The sequence below is a fragment of the Coturnix japonica genome, chromosome 1 (assembly GCF_001577835.2).
Source record: "Coturnix japonica isolate 7356 chromosome 1, Coturnix japonica 2.1, whole genome shotgun sequence".
Lineage (NCBI taxonomy): Eukaryota > Metazoa > Chordata > Aves > Galliformes > Phasianidae > Coturnix > Coturnix japonica.
The window spans coordinates 8,866,512-8,888,267 of NC_029516.1; the positions used below are offsets into that span (position 1 = coordinate 8,866,512).

Here is a 21,756-nt window from a genome sequence, read left to right on the forward strand (position 1 = left end):
TAATTTGTCTTTGATTATAACTACACACTGAGCTAGAGAAAAATGATATTCCTTGATTTGTTGGCACAACATAGGCATGGGAAATTGACTTGGGAAGTTAAAAATGAAATTAAATTACATTTATTGAAATCTGAAACATGTAAAAGTTAATGGTATTGAAACGAAGAGGATGAAAATAGATTAAATGGGACTTGAAAACATACTGAATGTTTTTCTAAAGATCCATTTCAAACGCGGATTATTCTGGTTTGTTAAGGTTAGCAGAAAAAGAGGTTGTGAGCTCCCTAATACTTTTAGCCTTTCTTGACAAATAAACTAGGAAAACAGCTAATTAAGTTTTTTCCTAGCTGATGGAGAGTGTAGAGAGCTCCAAAAATTTTCTCATCAGTATATGGTATGTACTTTCCTTAGAGAAGCATTAATCACCCTTTTACTATTAATTGTGTGTAATTCTGCTCACCTGTTGTGAAGTATATTATTGTATTTTTACATTGCTTAAATTTTGAAGTTGTAATGTATAGCAGTGGAATTGAGTAAAAATGGGAGGGTGGACTGAGGGACTGGACTGCCTGTTGTACCAAGTAGGCTGACACTAGAAAGACATTCTTTGGTGTCTGGATTTTAGTTCAAGTTGTAACTGCTCAATATGCAGTCATTGTATTACTTAAAGATTTCTATTACATTGTCAATTTATATGTATATATATAGACATAAATATTTATATATGTACATTGATAATTATAAATTCTCTTCGTTAAGTGTTAAGTAAAAGGAAGGTGCATAGATCTGCATATACTAACCTCACCCTAATACATATACATAGAGTGTGTATGTTTAGGTATGTCAAGATAAAAAACAACAAACCTTTTAAACTGCAGTCTTAATTCAGTTTCAAGAATATAACATATTTTTTCAGTGTCACATTAAACAAAGCCCTAGTGAGTGTCTCCCTTTTTTTTTTTTTTTTTTTAATTACACTGCTCATCTTCTCGATCTTCAACAGGCTACTAGAATTTACTTGATCCTGTTTCCTGAAGTTTATTCAAGGGCACCATGTTTCCTCTCAGTTACAGAAAGTATATGGCTAAGATACAAAGCCATACAATGAAGAGGTTTTAAATTCCTTGTGATCTATTGACAAGAAAGCTTCCAGAATAGTGATTCAGTCTTCTTTCTTCTGTTGCAGACCAAAGGTTCTTCAAGTATCACTCCATCCGGCACTCAGAAGAAGGTGAAGAGGACTCTGCCCAACCCACCTCCAGAGGAAGCAACTGCAGGAACTCAGTCACCATATACTTCTGTGGGATCAGTTTCACGCAGAAGGATTTGTAGGACCACCACTATGGCCAGAGCCAAAATCCTTCAGGATATAGACAGAGAATTGGATCTGGTTGAACGGGAATCAGCCAAGCTTAGAAAGAAGCAAGCAGAGCTAGATGAGGAGGAAAAAGAAATAGATGCAAAATTGAGGTACTTGGAAATGGGCATTAATAGAAGGAAAGAAGCCTTATTAAAAGAAAGAGAAAAGAGAGAGCGTGCCTATCTCCAAGGAGTAGCAGAAGAACGTGACTATATGTCAGACAGTGAAGTTAATAATACCAGGTCAACCAGAATAGAAACTCAGCATGGCTTGGAAAGACCACGTACTGCACCCCAAACAGAATTCAATCAGTTTATGCCACCACAAACCCAACCCGAGACACAGTTTGCCCCTGCTACAAGCCCATATGGTCAGTATCAATATTCATCTCCTGCTCTGCCTACTCAAGCACCAACTCAGTTCACACAGCAGTCACATTACCAACAGCAGCAGCCTTTGTATCACCAGCAGGTTTCCCCCTATCAGACCCAAACAGCTTTCCAAACAGGAGCTACTATGTCCTTTACTCCACAGGCTCAACCTCCACCAACTCAGCAGCCTTCCTATCAACTCCCATCACAGATGATGGTGATACAGCCAAAGCCAAGACAAACTCCATTATATTTGGAGCCTAAGATAACAACAAACTATGATGTGATTCGCAATCAACCTCTCATGATAGCACCAGTTTCAACTGACAATAACTATGCAGTATCTCAGCTGGGCAGTAAGTACTCTACCTTGGACTTAAGGATAGGACTAGATGAGAGAAACAGCATAGCGAGCAGCCCTATATCAAGCATATCTGCAGATTCATTCTATGCAGATATAGACCACCACCATACACCCCGAAATTATGTGCTGATTGATGATATAGGTGAGCTTACTAAAGGAACAGGAGCACTTGGTTCTGGTTTTAGCCTCCATGAAAAAGATCTAACTAAAACAGATCGACTGCTTCGCACTACTGAGGCCAGGAGAGCACAAGAAGTATCAGACTTCCTAGCACCACTGCAGACTTCTTCTAGGTTACATTCCTATGTTAAAGCTGATGAAGACCCAATGGAGGACCCTTATGAGCTCAAACTTCTGAAACACCAGATAAAGCAGGAGTTCCGTAGAGGTGCAGAAAGTCTTGATCATTTGGCTGGCCTGTCACAATATTACCACCCGGAGGGCAGCTTCAGGCATTTTCCCAAGTCTGAGAAATATAGCATAGGTAGGCTTACCCTTGAGAAACAGGCTGCTAAGCAGCTTCCAGCAGCCCTCCTTTACCAGAAGCAGTCAAAACACAAGAAAGCTTTGATAGACCCCAAACTAACAAAATTTTCACCTATCCAAGAAAGTAGAGACCTTGAGCCTGACTATTCAACCTACATGACTTCATCAAGCACATCATCACTTGGGGGAATTACTACTAGGGCAAGGCTTCTTCAGGATGATATCACTTTTGGCCTTAGAAAAAACATCACTGACCAACAAAAATACATGGGGTCACCACTAACTTCATCCATTGGTGCAGGCCTTGGGGCTGCACTAGGTCCAACAATGAGATCCACATTACAAGATGAAGCAGACAAGTCTTATAGCAGTGGTAGTAGATCTAGGCCCTCATCCAGACCCTCCTCAGTTTATGGGCTTGATTTATCTTTGAAAAGGGATTCTTCCAGTTCTTCTTTAAGACTGAAAGCCCAAGAAGCTGAACCCCTAGATGTTTCATTTAGCCACGCAGCACCTTCTGGAAGAACAAAACCCACCAGTCTACCTATTAGCCAAAGCAGGGGAAGGATCCCAATTGTAGCACAGAACTCAGAGGAAGAAAGCCCACTAAGTCCTGTTGGCCAACCAATGGGAATGGCAAGAGCAGCAGCTGGACCCTTGCCACCAATATCTGCAGATACCAGGGACCAGTTTGGATCAAGCCACTCATTACCTGAGGTCCAGCAACATATGAGGGAGGAGTCACGGACTCGAGGCTATGATCGAGATATAGCCTTCATCATGGATGACTTCCAGCATGCCATGTCAGACAGTGAAGGTAAATTAGGCCTCAGACTGGTATCTTACTATCACAACACAAACCCTCAGTTCTATGCATGTGTCTAATTTTTGTTATACTGCAAAGACTCATTCTTTATGTTCCTTGGTGCATCTTCTATGTATCCACATTATTTTGGAGTCAATTATTTTTGTTTTACTTGCTATTTTTTTATTTTACCCTAACAGCAATTTCTGGATGGTGTTACGCTACTCTGGCATGCTCACTGTATTGATCATTTGCATTCCTTTTGGTTTTGCTTGTGCATTTTCCTTTCCTCTTGTTGTTATCTACTTTTGTAATGATAGTGTGTAGAATATTCTGTGTACAGCACGTGCCCTACCATCAGTTTTTATGTGGAGCCTTCTCCGGTGACTGTGGATCATTGAACTTATTTGCAATAGTTTTTGTTGGGATTTGGACACAATCTCCTAAATCCTCTGAAAAAAACCTCTAGTGATTTTATTTGCATGAAATTTCATTGTAGAATTCAAGAGCCAATAATTCCATCTCCTGATGCACCACTGCAGATCTACATTTATATAGAAATAGTATGTTCATTTAGTACATACTGTATGTTAGAACCATATAGAACTTAACATGGTAGCAAAATAGAATTCTGCATATGGTTTGTTGAAAGCATCCTGTCATGTGGACTTCCATGCATTCAGACTTGTGATGATGTAAGATAATTTGTCATTTGGATGGTGCAAGACAATCATATCTTTCAATAAACTTGCATAAAGTATTTTACTTCTATTGATGGAGTATGCAGTGTAGCTGGTTTTCTATGCACCACATACAATATGTCTGCCAAATAAGCACAAGAGTTTATCTCACTTAGGTTCAGGAAAGGAACCTTTCTGATGTATTATAAATGGTGCAATTAAAAATGTTTCTTCTAAATAAGTATAGCAGAGTGTTATAGCTGATGTTAAGTACTGAATAATTGCAAATTATGTACCACTTTTGTTTTAGTTAGTTCAGACTTAATATATTCTAAATTGTTTTAAAATCATAAAGATAGACTGAAAGAAAATGAAATTAATATGTTCAAAATTGTATGCGCTCCCTTCACTTTTTCTTATGTGTATTTACTGCACAATAAAAGAGACTTTGCATGTGCTATATTGTCTGTAAATGGCAATGATTGTCTACAAAGGCACATTTGCATGATTATGAAGTAGTATGGTTTGTTTTCCAGGTTTATATTAACCTCACTATCCTTGTTGCCTTATTGCCTTTTTACATAAACTGGATCTTTCATAAACATTAGAAAAATGAAATCTCCTTGCCTTCCTGATGCCACAATATATGGCAGCATTTGATTCTGTAAATAGTCTCCTCATGAAGTCTGTGTTTCAGAGGAGGTTCAAGTCTGCCACCTTTGTTTGTTTTCATTTATTTGTTTTTTAGTTTTAGCCCAAATTTCAGGATTCTCATAGTTTGTAGCACACACAGTCCAATAATTAAACCAAAAGTCAATTAAAAGGAACCTCCCAAGTTGCAATATAAATAGATGGTACCATGTCATTACAGGGTCACATTCTGCAACACTCCTGAAAAATAATAACCAAACTGGACTAAAAACCCTGGTTTGGGTGCTCTCTACCTCATATAAACAGATCATAGGGAGTTGTTTTTCTGCACTACAATGCATTATTTTCTGTTATATATTTGTACAAGGCATACAAGCTATATGTTAGGTTCAATCTCTTTAGGTTTTAAATTAACCTCTGATTAGTTAGACATTATCAGAAGCATCCTATCATGATTTGATTGTTCTTTACTAGATTGACATATATATCTGAATATCAGGGCTTCCCATTTTAACAATATTGTTTCTAATTTTTCACAAGCTTTTTTTTTCTTCCCAAAGAACTTCTCGTTGCAGCATTTTATATTAAGTCTTGAGAAATCAAAACACATTGTGATATTATTTTCAAATACACTGTCTAAAAGCAAGCAGTTTGAATTGTAAATAATTCCTGTAACTTGAATGTAAGATACAAAACGTTCCAGAAAATGCATTACAGTTTTTCAGAAAGTTATGGACTTCCTTTCTCAGGACTGCACTTCTCTCTGTAATGCCCTGACAGTGGACAGTTACACTGGAACCCTGGCAGGTTGCATTCAACTTTAGCTTTTCATCTTTTCCCTTTAATCCCCACCCCCTTCCTATTGCATGGCGCTGATGAGATTTCATAAAAAAGAAATCAGCCTAAAGCACAGTCTTAGGAAAGCATTTCTTGTGCTAATGATTATCTGAGCTGAAACTTTCTTGTCTAAGTACTTTTAAAAATGAACATAAGTTAGGGTATTCATATTAAACTGCTTGTATTCAGTCCAAACTGAGGTATGTACTTGTCTTGATGTTCATTTTCTAGAAGTCACATTCCATAGCAAATGTCAGAAAATACAGATAGGACTGCAAGGCCAAACTTTCTGTTTTTGACTACATAACTTTAATAAACTGCATCTACATAGCTTTGGTACCTCTTAAGAATGAGTTTTGGCACTTAAGTAGTACTTACACTGGGATTCCAAGCTTCAAACAGGATAAAAAATTGGTTTTAGTGTCAAAAGGACGCAGCATCCAGATACCCGCACTGAAAATAGTGTCCTGAGCTTTTGGAACATTTATCAGGTAGTCTCTCAGCATTCTGAGTTCCACAAAAGCTCCAATACAGCAAGCAGTTACTTATTAACCCCAAAGATGTCATGTGACAGTTTTAACAAAATACAAGGTATGCTAAAGATACTAATTTTCAAGAACACTGAATTTAGTGCTTAATTGGATGAAGGTAAATAGGTCCGTTTAATCAGCTCAGGAGAGATAAATTGTTCCTTTACTAATCTCAAGGATTATTTTTTCTCTTTTATACGCTACATATATACAACATAGAGGATCACTACAGCACAAGTGACCCTTTGTAATTTTTCACCCATGGGACAGAGTGGTTAAGATGAGGGATTTCTCTGAATAAGTTTCTCAGATTCCACTGCCTAGAGTCCAGTCTCACCTTTTAAAACTGTGTAACTAACAGCACAGGACCTTATTGACGCCATCAGGAATTTTTACAGGTGGAGCAGTCTGGGTGCATATTGTTAGCTTAGAACAAGAATATGTCCACTAAAACCAGCAGCGTTAGTCTCGGCTAAGGCCATCAGAAAACATGTTGGCTGTTCTCAGGCTTCCAGCTGAAACAAATCTCAAACAGTCAAGCCAGAAACAATGTGAATATGCACATATGAGTGTGACGTGTGTGTGTCTATATACGTATCTATATTAAAAATAATAATAATAATAATCATCATCATCATCATGTAAAATACACACATTATCTGGTTTTGAGGAGAAAGGTTAGTCAGAACCGCAGCATAAAATTTCCATGTATGTGCTAGCTTTTCTATGGAATAAATCCAGCAGTAGTACTTTCAGGTGAGATGGAAGGAGATTTTTTTTTATTTTTTTTTTTTCTGCTCAGCTAATGACACAGATTGCAATAGTCAGCATTACTATCTGGAATCAGAAAACTTCATTAGGTTTTTAACACAAGCCCCAGTAAGAAGTTCTGTCAGGATGAGTTACACTGGTATGTGCCAGCACTAGGCATTTGGCATAAATGTGTAAAGCATAAATGATCTGCGTATTAGATTGTCATGGTTTATGAGGAGCAGTGGTTCAGTAACTAATTGCTCGCTCTCCAAGATCTAATCTTTAATAATATTTCTATTTACTGCATATATGCTGATCTAAAGAATTTTTTTAACCATTTATGATAGATCAGATTTGTGCACAGTTAAGCAGGAAGAGACTGCATAACACATATAAACAAAGATTAAGACTTTTCACAAGACCTACTAGAATACAGGATGATTGTTTTTACCACAAATAGGACATGAAGAATAGTATATTCCAATCATTTACTAAACTAAGTTAATTATGTTTAACAACTAAATAGGTAGGATATGCACACTACCATTTTCCATTTTGCATTCTGTGTTGTGGTACAATTGCACTCACTCCTGTTACTATAGCAACAACTGACCTTATTTTAGTCTTGCATTTTTCTAGAATTTTTGCTGAAACATACTGTTTTTCTTCTTAATTTTCAAATTCATCATTATTACAACATAACATTCAAACTTTCATTGGACTACATTTAGCTGTGTATTGTTTTGGTTTACACTGACAGAAATCTGCATATCATTCAACAGAAATGTTACTGAACACATAGGAGCTCATTCTGATCTTAGTGTGAGTGAAAGCTATGTTAGCTGATCCAGGAGTCAGTAGGCATAAATCAGTGTATTTGCAAAAGTGATTTTATTGAAACACTTCCATTTCATCCATGGCAAGTATCTAATACAACACATTTTATACCAGTTTAAAACTATTGCAAATATAAGAACTTAGTGATTTATTGTGTGAAGAACAGCTAAATTTCCAGACACAAAGAAGCTTCTTACTGCAAAATCAAGGGATAGAATCAAAATTGATAACACTTGAAATATTTCTGCTTATAATTAGAAAGATAATAGATTTATTTTACTTTGTATCTTCTTTGATTTGTGCTGACATGATTTAATAAAGCAGGCTCTGCCTTCATATAACTAGTTTTAGATGAGCTCCAAATGGAAAATATTCAGTTTGTTACTTTGCTTTAGCTGCATGGCCAATTAATGATCACTATGCATGTTTGCTATGCACAACGCACATTATTGCCCTTTCCCCAGCACTGGAACAGAACATTTTACCTGTCCTTGGTTTTCAAAGCCTACCATCTCCGTCGTGAAGAAACAGATTGGTTTGACAAGCCCAGGGAATCTCGTTTGGAGAATGGACATGGCCTCGACAGAAGGCTGCCCGAGAAGTTGTCCCACTCTCGACCACCAAGTCAGCACCAAGATCAAATAAGCTGCCAAGTAAGCCTTTCCTTTAGTTTGACAAATGTTTGAAAATTTAATCAACATAATGTTCAACAGTGGAGGGACTGTAGGGTTAATCAAATTCCAGTAATTCAGGTGATATGCTATTGAACCTGTATTTGTCATCAATACTTGATGGTGGCATTGAAACAGCATTTCTCTGTATTGAAGTATTGATTTTACATGTTGTCTTTGACTTTCTGAAACCTATCTGGATGGAATTAAACTATAAATAGAACTATATATGCAGTAGGTATTGCTATTAAGATAATCCATGGTTGGTCTGATTTTACCTTACCAGATTTATACCATCCAAATTCATCCCCCTTATAGTAGTCTAAAGAACTGCTTTTTGACTGATGGACATCAGCTTGCACTTTAGTTGGTCAGTGTAATTCTATTCTGTGATTAAGTATAAAATAAATCAGCAAGAATTAATCAATCTAATAATTAAAATATTTATTAAAGTGAAAAGAAAAATACCATACTGTTTTTCAAACTTGATAATTTGAAATCCAGTTCAAGTTAGTAAACCACCAAATATCCTCTTGGTATTGATTGAATTTATGAATTTCATTTGGTATATTTAAGTCATTCACTTGATCATTTCAGCTGTTGTTTTTAGTAATCAGTTGAGACTATATTCTCTTACAAAAGGTGTAATGGAAGCAAGAGAAAGTGTGGCATGGCCAATTTATTCTCAAGAGCTCAGTGTGCTATGTTTATTCCTCAGCACCTGAGCAGAACTATCCTGCTCTCATGCAGCCATAGGAACTATTTTGTCTAGTGAGCATATTTGATAATAGAATGAAGTTTTTATGAGGATTCTAAGTTTTATAAAGTAAGCTTTCAGATATCTTACAATACAAGCTGTTACTTACTTTTCTTTCTCTTTCTGCCTATCTCTAGCTTAGCATATTCACAGATTTATACAGTCTAAGTTGTACCAAGCCCCTCTTGTTGAGAAAGAAGGATTTAGAAGATAATCTTTACAAGATAATCTTTACAAGGAATCTATTCATATAGCTCTAGCTATGAACGAGCTTAATTGCAGGATAAAGGATGTTTTAGTTTTCACAGCTCTTAATGTCAGTGGTAATGAAAACAAAACCTGCCAGAGCAGGAAAAACACGCATTGTTCTTGACATACCCAATATTATTTGACCACTTCAGCATCATGGCATAAAATTAAAAATTTGCATTAGAAATCAGGTTGGTCCAAAACGAGAACTACTGATAAGCAGATATGGACATGTTCAGTGAGATGCATTTAATTTTTACAAATCCTTGCTTTGCCCTCGGAAATTGTTCTGAGACTTCTTACTCATCAAGAAGGTCTGATCTTTGAATAGCACTGCACTAGGACCGCTTTAAGGACACTGATCAAAGTTTTGTGGGAGAAGATCTTTAGGCAGCTGAGAGTTGCTTTCTCAATTATTTCAGCAATCTCCGTGTTTATATGGAAATAGAGCGGTTCCCCCTTCATCTCTTGCAGACCAGGTTAACTATAGCACTTAAAGATGCAAAATTATTTCACCATGTCTTCAGAAGTGAGAAATGCCAGTTCTCACAAATCCAGCATCAATTGCATTGTCAAAATGTTTCTCAGATATTGTGTATGTTAAGTACCCATGAACATTTGAAACAAGAAAGGAAACTGATTTTCATACACATACAGGTATGAAATTACTTTAAGACAAGTGTCAGAGTCATTTTAAGTGCTTCATTCCTTAGCTCCATATTGAATGCTGAATTCATTGTCCCATGCTCTCTCTTCATCTCCAGCTTCACTTGGAGCTGTCCTGGCTGCAGAAGCTTTCTGGAAATCAGTTAGGATGAGACTGAGTTAACATAGTAATTAAGCCATGGCACCTCTCTTAATATCCCATACAGAGCACAAACCATCTGCAGAAGGAACTGTTTCCATGAATAGCATGAATTTTTCTGTCAGATCACACTGTAAATTTGCTATTTGTACCTTTTTCTTATTAAAAAAAAAAAAAAAGAAAAAAGAAAGCTTTGCTGACTGCAGTCATATTTGTATTTGAGAAAATATGTGAAACTCCAATTTTCTTTCCAGATGAAATCAGAATTGTTCAGTTATGTCCCACAGAGCTTGTACAATTAAAGGTAACAAATACAGCACAACCCATTGCTTTTGAAGCAAGAATTCAGCAGTGACAAGTATGAGCTTCCAAGTTTCCATGGATTTCTTGTAACCTAGGAATTAAGCTCACACATACTGTACTACTAATATTAAAATATATTTGTTTCTATAGCAACTTCTGTAATTCCACATAGTATTTTAAATCACATTCAATTGCAGTGGAATGTACTGCCTTAATTGCTGTTTCCCAGTACAATGATTCTGAACTGCTTACCTGAGGAGGATAAACGTGGTTTAAACATAATCAATATGTAATCTATTGCAGATTTCTCACTGATCCCTGATTACCCAATAGTTCACTTGGTCACTGCCAGTTGACCAGGGACTTCTTTTAATTCTCAGATATCACAGCTTTTAGTCATTAATTTTTGTGAAAGTTGTATAACAGTCTATGAGTGTTTCAACCAGGCTGTGAAGGGAAAGTATGAGAATGTGCCAGAGGAACAGGAGATCATAAAAAAAGATGCACAGCGAGATTACATCAACAGGAGATAAGTTCCTTCTTAATGGAGGGAGTAAAATACAGACAGAACGCTCCTGATCTTTTAAGCCCTAAATGATTAATAAACTCATCGTAATGCCAGTGTATTGTCATCCGTTCATTTTGGCAAGAGTTTTCTGAGCACAGAAATAAATGTAGGGTTCTATAGATTTAATCTTTGCAATATCATTCTCCTACTTCTTGGCTCTCGGGACTGTACCATTTCCTTGAAAGAACATGTAACTCATGCATTTTTAGGGACATTAAATAATATTGTTTAAATATGCTGAAATATTCCATTTAAGAATGTTGAAAAATGGGTCATGAGGTAAGCAACAGCTTCAAAATCTGAATGTTTATGAAAGAGATCCAGAAGACTACCTGTAAACTTTTTTTTTTTTTTGCCAGATTTTACAAATTTAGAATACTTAGTTTTGATAGTTTTCCAACTCTCAAGGAGATTATACTGAATTTCTAAAAAACTGATTTCTCTATTTCAGACTTTGGGGAGTCATATTTTTATTTATTTATTTATTTCATATTCTCTGGAAATCTATGAAGAAATAGGAGCATAATTGTTAGGATATCTACTGTGTTGACCGTTTGCTGCCACCTCATTGTAAGTCTAGATGGAATTTAGCAGTCGTTCATTTTTCGGTCACCCAGCTCTATTATTCTCACTGCATGACTGAATGACTTCTGTATCAAAATTCAGAATGCAATTCTGACCTCCACGGGAAGTAAACATCACTCTCTACAGTATTTGTTACCATTTTTCCTAAATACTTCTGCAAAATACCTGATAATCAGAGATCTATCAGTACAGAGAGCTTTCCACTGTTGGGATTTCCAGAGAATTTGGTATTCTTGCTCTGCAAAGAGGAAATGCAAAAGCTCAAAGGAACATGACTGCCTCAGCTGTTGGATTTCCTCATTCTGGCTGTCACCAGGCTTCTGTACTCCTGCAATTGCCTGTGGTATTCAGAAATTAGGACTGATACTCCCTAACGCATCAATTTGAGTATCCTCCATTCCATCTGAATTTCATAAAGGATTACACCCACACGTAACTACTGAGATTCAGCTTATCAGGTTGTCCCAGATCTTGGTGGAAGGAGAGGTTCAGCACTATTTAAAAACAGAGCGTGCTGTGCCTCTGTTGACTTGCTCCAAAGCCCAGGTTATACTTCATGAGCTGTTCTTACAGACTTTGCCTGGAATTCCAGAATACATTTAGTGTACTTTAGTTCTTCTACTTAAATGAAGCATTAGGGAAATCTTCTATTCTTAACTGTCCTCATTACCTGGTATAATTAATTTCTGCGAAGCTTCCATAAAATTTCTTTATCAGACAAGAAGTATAATGACAACAAGGGGAAAACAGAGTATACATTTAAATTGATTTTCTGTAACAGTGATAGAAAACCTCAGTACATTTATCTGCTCTTCATTCAGTTTCTCAGAAGGGCTTAATACTGAGTGATAACATCAAATACGACCAGAGCTAAAATTCCTGGAGGAAATGCTTTATATTCCAGTTTTCATTTAGCTCACTGGGATGGAAGCCCCAAGGGCCCTCTGAGTAATATGCTGAAAAATTAGTTCAGTGTCAGTTCAAACAGGATACTAGGGGGAAAGATACACTGAAGAGTCTAAATGTGCTGTAATCAGAGGAGGAGTGTGTTGTCAGTGCTGACTGACTCACTGCTTGAGTGTACTGGGTATTCCTGGAACAGTGAGGAAAGGATCTCCATGGCAAAGACCGATGGATTTGTAGTGAAGGGTCAAGTCACCTTCAGCACGTGACCTAAATCAAGGCTTGCGGACTTGCACATCCTATACTCCTGCACCCTTGTGTGACTGTGTGATTGCAGTAGGGGCCCTCTCTATCTTCATGATGATAACTGGGGGACAAGTCAACAAGAAGATCCCAGGCCATATATTCAGGTAATGAAAACCAACTTTAGGAAAAGTTAAAATGTGAACAAGTGCAAACAAAAAGTCACTTGTGTTCTGCAGGGTTTTTAATATCCTACATTTAAGATAAATATGGGCATTAATGGTTAAAGTAAAACCATCAAAACCAACATAATTGTTATTCCTTGCATACTCTGTTTATATCAGCTTCTGTTTTTTCATATGTACTCTGCCATTTCCAGACACAAAACCACTCTGATGGCAAGTGCCTAATGCCATGTTCAATTTAAGTACTGATTCCCACCAACAATAAAAAATAATATGCTACCCTGAATGCTAATAAACATTAATGCTTTTGTTCATAACTTTATGAATCACTAAGATTTATACTTATCATAAAATTCTGGAAGTGAAAGTAATGAGAAAGTAATATACTAAAGTAGGAGACAGTCTATATTTTCTGATGTATTTGTCAGTAAATTATATACAATATGCTGTTGAATATTCTTGGATTATTTTTTATTCAGAAAGCAATTTTGCTAAAGAAAGATAAGATAGAGCAATACCAAATAAATAAATGGTAAGTTGAAATTTATGAGCTGCAGTTTTCCTCAGTTAAATTTGAATAGCTTCCACCAGGATGGATCCCAGCTAAGTATATGCCTCAGTATTATCATGCTGCTCGTCTTGAACTTTATTACTTTGTATTACTGTGTATTTGATGGATTAAAATAAAATTAGATACTTTTTTTTTTTAAGATTTTTTTAACGATTTTATGGAAGCTAAACATGAGAAATGCATCATTTTTACTGTTAAATTACACTTGCTGATTTTAATAACTGAGAAAACAATGTCCCTATCCATTTATATGCATGTACAACTCACGGCACTTTACACACTTTTACTAGCATTATACCCTCTGTTCTGGCAGAATTCCAGGGTAAGTCATAAAGTCTGCCTGATCTCAGTCCTGATTTATTCTGCAGTACTTGTCCTCTAGCAGATTTCTCTTTCATCTGAGGTAAATTATGGCTGAAACTACACTATGTTATGGGAGGATTTCATCCTTCTAGATGCAGTGCCATCCACTAGAAAAGAGACTGAATTATGACAACTGATGTATGAACTCCTGCTCACTGTGGGACTGAGTTAAGCAAGTTACTTGACTTCTCTGTTTCCCCTCCTGTCACTTCTGTATGTTATCCATTAACATCATAAGCTCTCCAGGGCAGAGACTGAGTTTGAAGTGCTTAGTTCAGGAGGAGCTTAGTCACTTTAAATGCTGCTTAACTATAAATAATAGTAAGAACCACCTGGTAGCAGGCTGCTGATACATTCAGACTTCCATGCGTTCATACTGCTTGGCATTGTCCCACCAGCTCCCAAATTCCAGCACTGGCCCCATCCCATTGACACTCAGCCATATGCAGCTGCAGGCAACCCTGCTCTCATTTCTCAGCCAGGGTACAGATCTTGGGCTCGGCAGAGGTGCTGGATTTTGCTTTGCTTCTGAAAGACAAAATCTGCAGACAAAGATATTGTGTAATGGATGAGAGGTGTCTGAGTGTTAAAACACTCTGCAGAGGTATTTTGGTGTGAATACACGGCAGTCGTCTGATAGATGGACTGACATGTGCTGCTTGGCCCCTTCTGTCCCCATCTCATGGGGCAGGTGGAGTCATCATAGCTGGCTTTTGAACATGCATTGCAGAGATGCATTACTTTCAGCTTTGACATTTTGTATTAATAGCCCAAGTGAATGCCACTCGTGATTCTATAAACAATAGTCCTGAAAGTTTTAGGCCAGGCCTTTTAAAAGGCTTTTAAGGTTTGATGAGGAAGTATATTAGTTCATTTGTCTTCGATAAAACTAGACCAGTACTTTATGGCTGTTTGCACATTGACCACCATTTGGTTTAGGTATTTTATAACAAATACAGAGATTGTATGTCTTTTTATTCTCTGCTCATACACTATTTGGAGAAAGGATTAATACTAAGAAAAAACTGCAGATGACAGAAATCACCTTCCAGTCATTAGGAAACAAAAAGAGAACTACTGTCATATTGAAACTGAATCTCAGTTTTCTGTTTTGGAAGCAAATATTGATTCCCCTGCAGAAGGATTTTCTGGTCTGACAAACATATCTTGAAATTCAGGGGATGTTTGAGTCATGGAGTTGTGATATTTCCCTGGATGAAATAAGCTTATTTGCTTGTTTCTGTTTTAACTGTCTAAAATTATTTTTACAATTGATGTTATGTTATCTCTTTATGACATGCCTATTTGTGTTCCTCAGATAAATGGGAAGCCCCTGCAGTACATTTTCCCTCATGCAAGGCTCAAACTACTGAGAGACCCGAAGGATCACACAGTTTCAGGTAAACAGCAACAACCCTCTATGAGACTTATTAATTAATTTGATTAACATGATTCATGAAAACCATTTGCCGTATTAATTTTTTTTTCCAGTGTCATATGCAGCAGGAGATTCAGTGGTCATCTTACATTTAGCTGTTTGGTTGTAATGGAAGGCAGCAATGCAGAAAAAAAGGTCACAACATCTGTTTGAGATACGTAGACATTAAGACATTAAGCACAGAGGGAAAATCTGTTGTATATATCTGCAGTCTGCTTTGCTATTTCTTTTTATATAACTCTGTATTCTCTGCAGGAGAAGCTTTGGTAATGTTCAACAGTGGAATCAGAAAAATGAGTAGGCTTATGTAGATATTAAACAGGAACAGAACTGAGAATTTTATTCTTTCTGTAGAGCTACTGGGAATCTTCTGCAGAAGAGGTTATCAGAACAGAAAGATTCCACTTTTTCTGTGATATCTTTACATAGGGAAATTTTATTTAGGATTTCAATTTTTTTCTCTTTTGTGTAACTCATCTAAATACTCACATGAGATTCTGCTTGCAAAGGAGAAGGAAGTGGCAGAAGTGATATCCATTCCCCTCCCAGCCTTGAGCAGGAGTGCAATCTGACCTTTTTAGGTATCAGGTTGCAAACTGCTGCCGGTTAAAAATGTTGCAAGGGTAAGGACCGTCTGATGGAGCTTTTGGAATTGCACTCTTTCTTGAGTCTAGTATTGACAAAGTGTTCAGAATTTTTCAGTATGCCATTTGTCTCCTTCAGAGATACGTGCTTTTAAGTGGGTTTGTTGTGAAACCATCAGACTTTCTTTCCATTTAAAGAATTGCAGCAGTGTGTGTCAAACCCTGTTTCTGTGCAGAAGTAATTACCAACTGCCAGCTTTGGTGTTCCCTTGAGCATTAAGTAGAAAGTGGCATGAACTCACTTGAATTGCTAAATATTGTTTATACAAGGTTTCTGGCAGTAAAATCTTGATCACTCCCCCTCCTTGCATCTACCTCATATTTAGGGTGTTACATGAATTTTCTTTATATATTATCAGGCATTTTCTTACTAGTCGATGTAACACCCACTGATTATTTTGGAATAAATCAGGACCCTCTTGCCCACGCAGTACCATTTGAAAGCAGCATCCAGCTCCTCACTTCTGTCAGCCTTCCCTGCCTGGGGCCATGTAGCCAACAGGAATATCCTTGTGGAGACTTTTTGCCTTGGGGAGTGATGAGTAATGCTGTGATCCAAGCTGCACTCTTATGAGAACAAGTGGGATGACAGCCACACAACCTTGTGTGGTTCATGGTTTAATGTTGCTGAAGGCCTGAGTCTCCTGTGTCAATTTACTTACACTTAAAGTGTTCCAAATTCTCCACTAGCTGTGCTGCTGGCAACCATGCATCAGGGGAAATACCTTGTAAGTGAGGACTGGACAACCAAGGTGTAGATATTGGTTTCCCACTTATTAATGTTCTGCTGAGCATGAGATCACACAGGGTCGAGTATTCCCGCAAGGTTTCATAGCCTGTGCTGGAACTGCTCACTTCTGTAGCTGTGCTATATTGTATCACTTTGTCAGCTGCAGTCATACTTTTGGTTTGTAATCCAGATAAATCCGTGGAGCCCTGCAGAGACTCGCTTCAGTGTGGTGTATATATAGATTTCCCTATAAGAATTAGAAGGCTGAAATGCAGATTCTACTGAGAAAACCCAAGGGTGAAATAGGGTACCAATAGGAAGGAACTGAAACAGAAGAAATTGGCATGTTTTTCACTCACTGTACATCTTTTAGGAACTGTAACACTTTGTCTTCACAACTCACTCCTTCACACTCTCTCAGAGCCCAAGAATTAAAACAGAAAATCTCTTTACATGTGCAGAGTTTTCTGCTGAGCCTTGAACTTTGAAAGTGGGCTCTACCACAGCTGCACATTTGTTTTTTTGGTTTTTATTTGCTTTAAAAATTCAGCTTTGATTAACTGTTATCAGCAAACTTCTAGTAAGTCTTCTTATTAGCTAGATAGCAAGGCAAACTTGGAAATCTATTACACAACAGAAATTTCTTAAAATAGTGGTAAATTAAACAACATATACTCTTATTCCATCACAGCTTCTTTATTTAATCAGCTAGACACAGGGAAGTTTTTGTAAATTAATCTTGATGCCATGATTGATTTGTTGGCTGGTTGGTTTCTTTCTTTTTTTACTTCATTTCTTCCCTCTCTCTTGTTCTCTTCCCTACCCTTTCTCCATCCCCCTTTCCTCTTCCTCTCTCCCCCTCGCCCTCCTTCCTGTCAAAAGTACCAACTGACCTTTTGAATCATTTTGTTTGTCTCTTTGCCATATACTTGTTGCATATGCACAGTAAGAATGTAAATTAGGAAAAAGAAAAACAAACTTGACAGTGCCTAAGGCTGGAGCCTGACCTCCCCAGAGGACAACCAGGCACTGTCCAGTTGACAGTGGGAGTCTCTGTCCAAATATCCTTACAGCTACCTTGGATAAGACTCTCTGAAAAGCTGAGTTGCTGAACTCACATCCAGGACTTGTGGTCATGTGTGCCCACTGCAGGGTGTGCACCATCCATTGTCTCTGTTTGTCTGACAGTATGCACAAAGCATCCTCTGTCCTAGATGTTCACAAAAGACTGTCCTATGTGGTTTTTTCTACACAAGCAAGAATAGTTTCTACTGATTGTTTAAATGATGTACATGTAGTTTGGTCAATTTAACAGCAGGAACAACCTGGAGAAATTCCTAAAACATCCAAATTCTCCATGGGGAAAATAGATCAACATTTAAGTACACAAATAGTGTATCTTAAGTAGTGTGTGCTGGGTAAGCACAGGCACAGCATGGGTGTATACCAGCTATACCACAGCTATAACTATGGAACAAAAGAGATTACATCTTTCTATTATCATCAATAATTTGAATTCCAGCCTGACCTCGGATGTCTCTAAGAACAGGTTTCTCTGTAGGCAACCTGTTCCAGTGCCTCACCACCCTTATCATTAAAGCCCTTTCTCTTTTATCCAATCTAATACCTCACTATATGCTTACCGTACTGAAGGTTACTGCCTGATAAGGGTTTCAGAAATTGTCTCATTATGAATATCAATAGTAAGAGTAATCCCAGTTCCTATAGAATTTGGTCTCTCTCATTATGTATTCTGAGCACATGAATTCTATTTATTTGCTTCATTGCTTAATGAAAGATACAGATGCCTTTGGTGTCGGAAGTAACCTGGCATAATTTTGCACATTGAAACATTTAACATAAATTTTAGTGTACAAATGTGGTGTTTAAGAATGAAAAATTATGATGGCAAGAGAACAGTAGCTCTGAGTGAAAAATAAAAGTATTCTTGCTAGCTTGCATCTTTTTGGAGAATTCTTATTTACTCATGGCATGCCATTGTCTAAAACTCACAGCTTTTCTGTTCGAGATGTGTATTATCCCTTCCTTAGGTAAGGCTGATGGATAGAAAGGAACTGCCAAAGATTTTCTCTGCAAAGACAAATAATTTGTATCATTAAATAGATGATAGATAGATAGATAGATAGATAGATAGATAGATAGATAGATAGATGATAGATAGATGGATGATAGATAAAGAATTGGCATCTTGGTTCTGCTCAGCTGTCAAAGCAATGATGGCAGTGATTACTGATTAATTTATCAGCACTTAATGCTCCAGCAACTCAATATTTGTTTTTACAAATTACCTTGATTCTTTAAAATTACCAGAATAAGCACTGTATTATTCTACCAGCATTTTCTCTTCTGGTTTTCAACACTTTGTAGTAACATTTGAAGAAGGCAAGAGAGGGCATGGGTGTTGATGCCATTAAAATGTAGCCAGAGTCTTAGAAATGTTGCAAGGAGAAAAAAATACATTACGTTCTTCCCAATGATGTAGACGAATCTCAATTGGTCTGTACAAGGAGTGTATGAAAGTCAAAATAATTTGTCTCACTGGGGTCTCACAATTACTTTCCCCTTTCCAAATGTGGGACATTCTGTGCTTCTGAGAAGCAAAACATACCTGTGGGCAGGCAGTCTGTCTTTGTTCTGGAACATCCTCTTCAATTCTGATGAGAAAAGAAAAGAAAAAAAAAAAAAAAAAAAAAGAAAGGTGAAGAAGCAAATCAGTAAAAGCTGTGGACTTCATAGTAGAGACTGTGTGCAGAAGATTGTGTACCTAATCTTCATCCTAGCAGTGATGTCAGTGAAACAGCTAATAGGATGACAGGGTACCTGCAAGGCTGTGCACACGTCAGAGATGCCTCATACTCTCATAAGGGTTATTAATTCCTGTACCCAGTACCACGTCTCTTAAGCATGCCAGCTCATGGGATACTTATTCAGAGAGAAAGAGGAGGAGAAATAAAAGTGTTTTTCTATATCAAATCCATACTGCTGCTGTCTCTGAACAAATAACCAAATATGTTTAGACATCTTTCACCTGAAAGTTCTTACAGCAAAATACTGGAGTGCAGTGAATATATGATGTTTAATCAAGGAAAAAACCCACATTAAATACAGTCATAGGCCATACTTAATATGGCATAGTAATCATGAACTTATTTAGGGTAAAAGTATAAAAGTCATCTCTTTTCCTCAGACTCTTTTCACAGATGATTACTTATCCTTTTTCTTTGCTTTAGCATGGTGATGAACTAAGATAATAATTTGCATAAAAATATCTTCCTCCAGCACCCATTTGTCACTGGGGAAGGGTCTAATCTGTAATTAACTGCCATAATTCCCTCAAGTACTCTCTCCCTATCAAGTACTCTTTCCCTATCAGAGATGTGGCACAAAAGATAAAATCAATAAGCAGAAAGAGACAGAGTTGTTACAGCCAGGCTACTATATATTCCATGTTTACGCACCTTTTAACTGCACTAACATTATCTGAAATGCACTTGTGTGTGTGTTTAAAATGCTTCCTATGAAATATATTTGGCAGATCCGTTTGTTTACACATTTTTCAGTGTATGAGTACCCATTTAAGAAAGTTCAGTGAGAACACAAGATGGGTGGATGTAACTGAGAGAGCAATCTGTCTACTGATAATAAAGGTGCTAGTTGCTTTCATAGCTCTAATACAGAAAAAGATGCAGAAGGAGATCACTGTGATTACTGAGTTAGAGTTCTGTCTAGCCCCCTGTTTCTCATGGAAGGCCAAAAGGAAAACAGGCATGTAAGAGTGAGATTGAAAGACGCTGAAATAGCATCTGTCAGTCTCTAACTGCATCTAACTCAGCTCAGCACTTTATCTTAAAGAACTAGAAGAGGAGATACTCAGGGAGGTTTGTCATTGGTCAGATGACTGTCAAGGACATTAGTACAAAACTGATAGAAGTCCAGCTAATGGAAGTTAAATGCACAGAGATACCAGTTTAAGATTTCATTTCTCAGGAGAGGTATGAATGACCTTTACATACTTGCTATGATAATAATTACACTATTATAATTATTATACACTACACGAGAATGTTAGAAAGAGCAAATACAGCTATTTTTCTGTCTTAATTATGAAGGAAGCACAAAGTGTCTTAGACTGAGATTCTGGTCCTGTGGAGGTCTTAAATTAGATGTAATGAATAGCCTGTAGGTTATGTATGAAGAAGCTACAGAACAATCAAACTATGTGAAAAAGACTGGATGCTGAAATTACCACACTGCTCCACATCACCGAGTGACAAATACCACTTTGATTTAGGTACATTTCCCAGAGAAGGATGCTGTAACATTTTGAGAATGATTTGCAATTTACTTTGTCACAGACTGTGCAGTTCTCTGAAGTGTGTTAGGTGTACACTTTCGTGAGTTCTGGCTGCAGGATGAGTCAGGTTAAGATTTCTGTTTTTACAGGTCTCTGAAATGGAGAACATTTAATTCTCTAGATATGGAAATGAAGAGTTCTGTTTTGAAAGCAACAATGCAGATAAATATTTTATCCTCATCCCTGTCACAAAAAGAGTATTTTATGGAGTTAAAATTACTAAGCAGATAATTGATTAGTAAATTACTTAATTCATAAACCATTTTCCTTCTGCAATAGATATTGAAAGTTATTGGGTTTTGTTTGTTTATTTGTTTGTTTGAGATGTCAAATATATAAATTACAAATAAGATGCATGTCAAGTGTCATTGTGCTGCTATTCTAAAAAAGCAAGCAAGCAACCAAGAACTGAAAATCACTTTGTCAACTGCCCCCTTTTAAAGCATAGAAGCATTATTTTTCTGTGTTTTGTTTTGTTTTCATTTGATTTATTACCTGCCTAAGCTGGTAGAACAGAAGTAATGGGATGTCATTACCTAAAGACAAAAGTTTAAATCCAAGGCAGGTGAAAGATGTTGGATACAGTTTATAACCCCATTCAGTAGTGTCTCTTGTCATCAGGGAGAGAGCATGTGAAACGAGCTGAAGGTTTCAGCATGTGTCTTAGTGGACAGTTCACTGTTTACAAAGCT

General features: G+C 37.1%; 1 protein-coding gene across 8 annotated transcripts in view; it reads left to right on the top strand.

The window, feature by feature from the left end:
- The window catches only part of PCLO (piccolo presynaptic cytomatrix protein), a 304,964-nt gene that overhangs the window by 181,090 nt on the left and 102,118 nt on the right, over positions 1-21,756 (top strand). For all 8 annotated transcript variants that reach the window (XM_015880308.2, XM_015880153.2, XM_032442183.1 and 5 more), the window contains exons 7-9: positions 1,187-3,398; positions 8,179-8,327; positions 15,196-15,277. In XM_015880308.2, the coding sequence (XP_015735794.1) occupies positions 1,187-3,398; positions 8,179-8,327; positions 15,196-15,277 (2,443 nt within the window). The remainder of the gene's footprint in view (positions 1-1,186; positions 3,399-8,178; positions 8,328-15,195; positions 15,278-21,756) is intronic.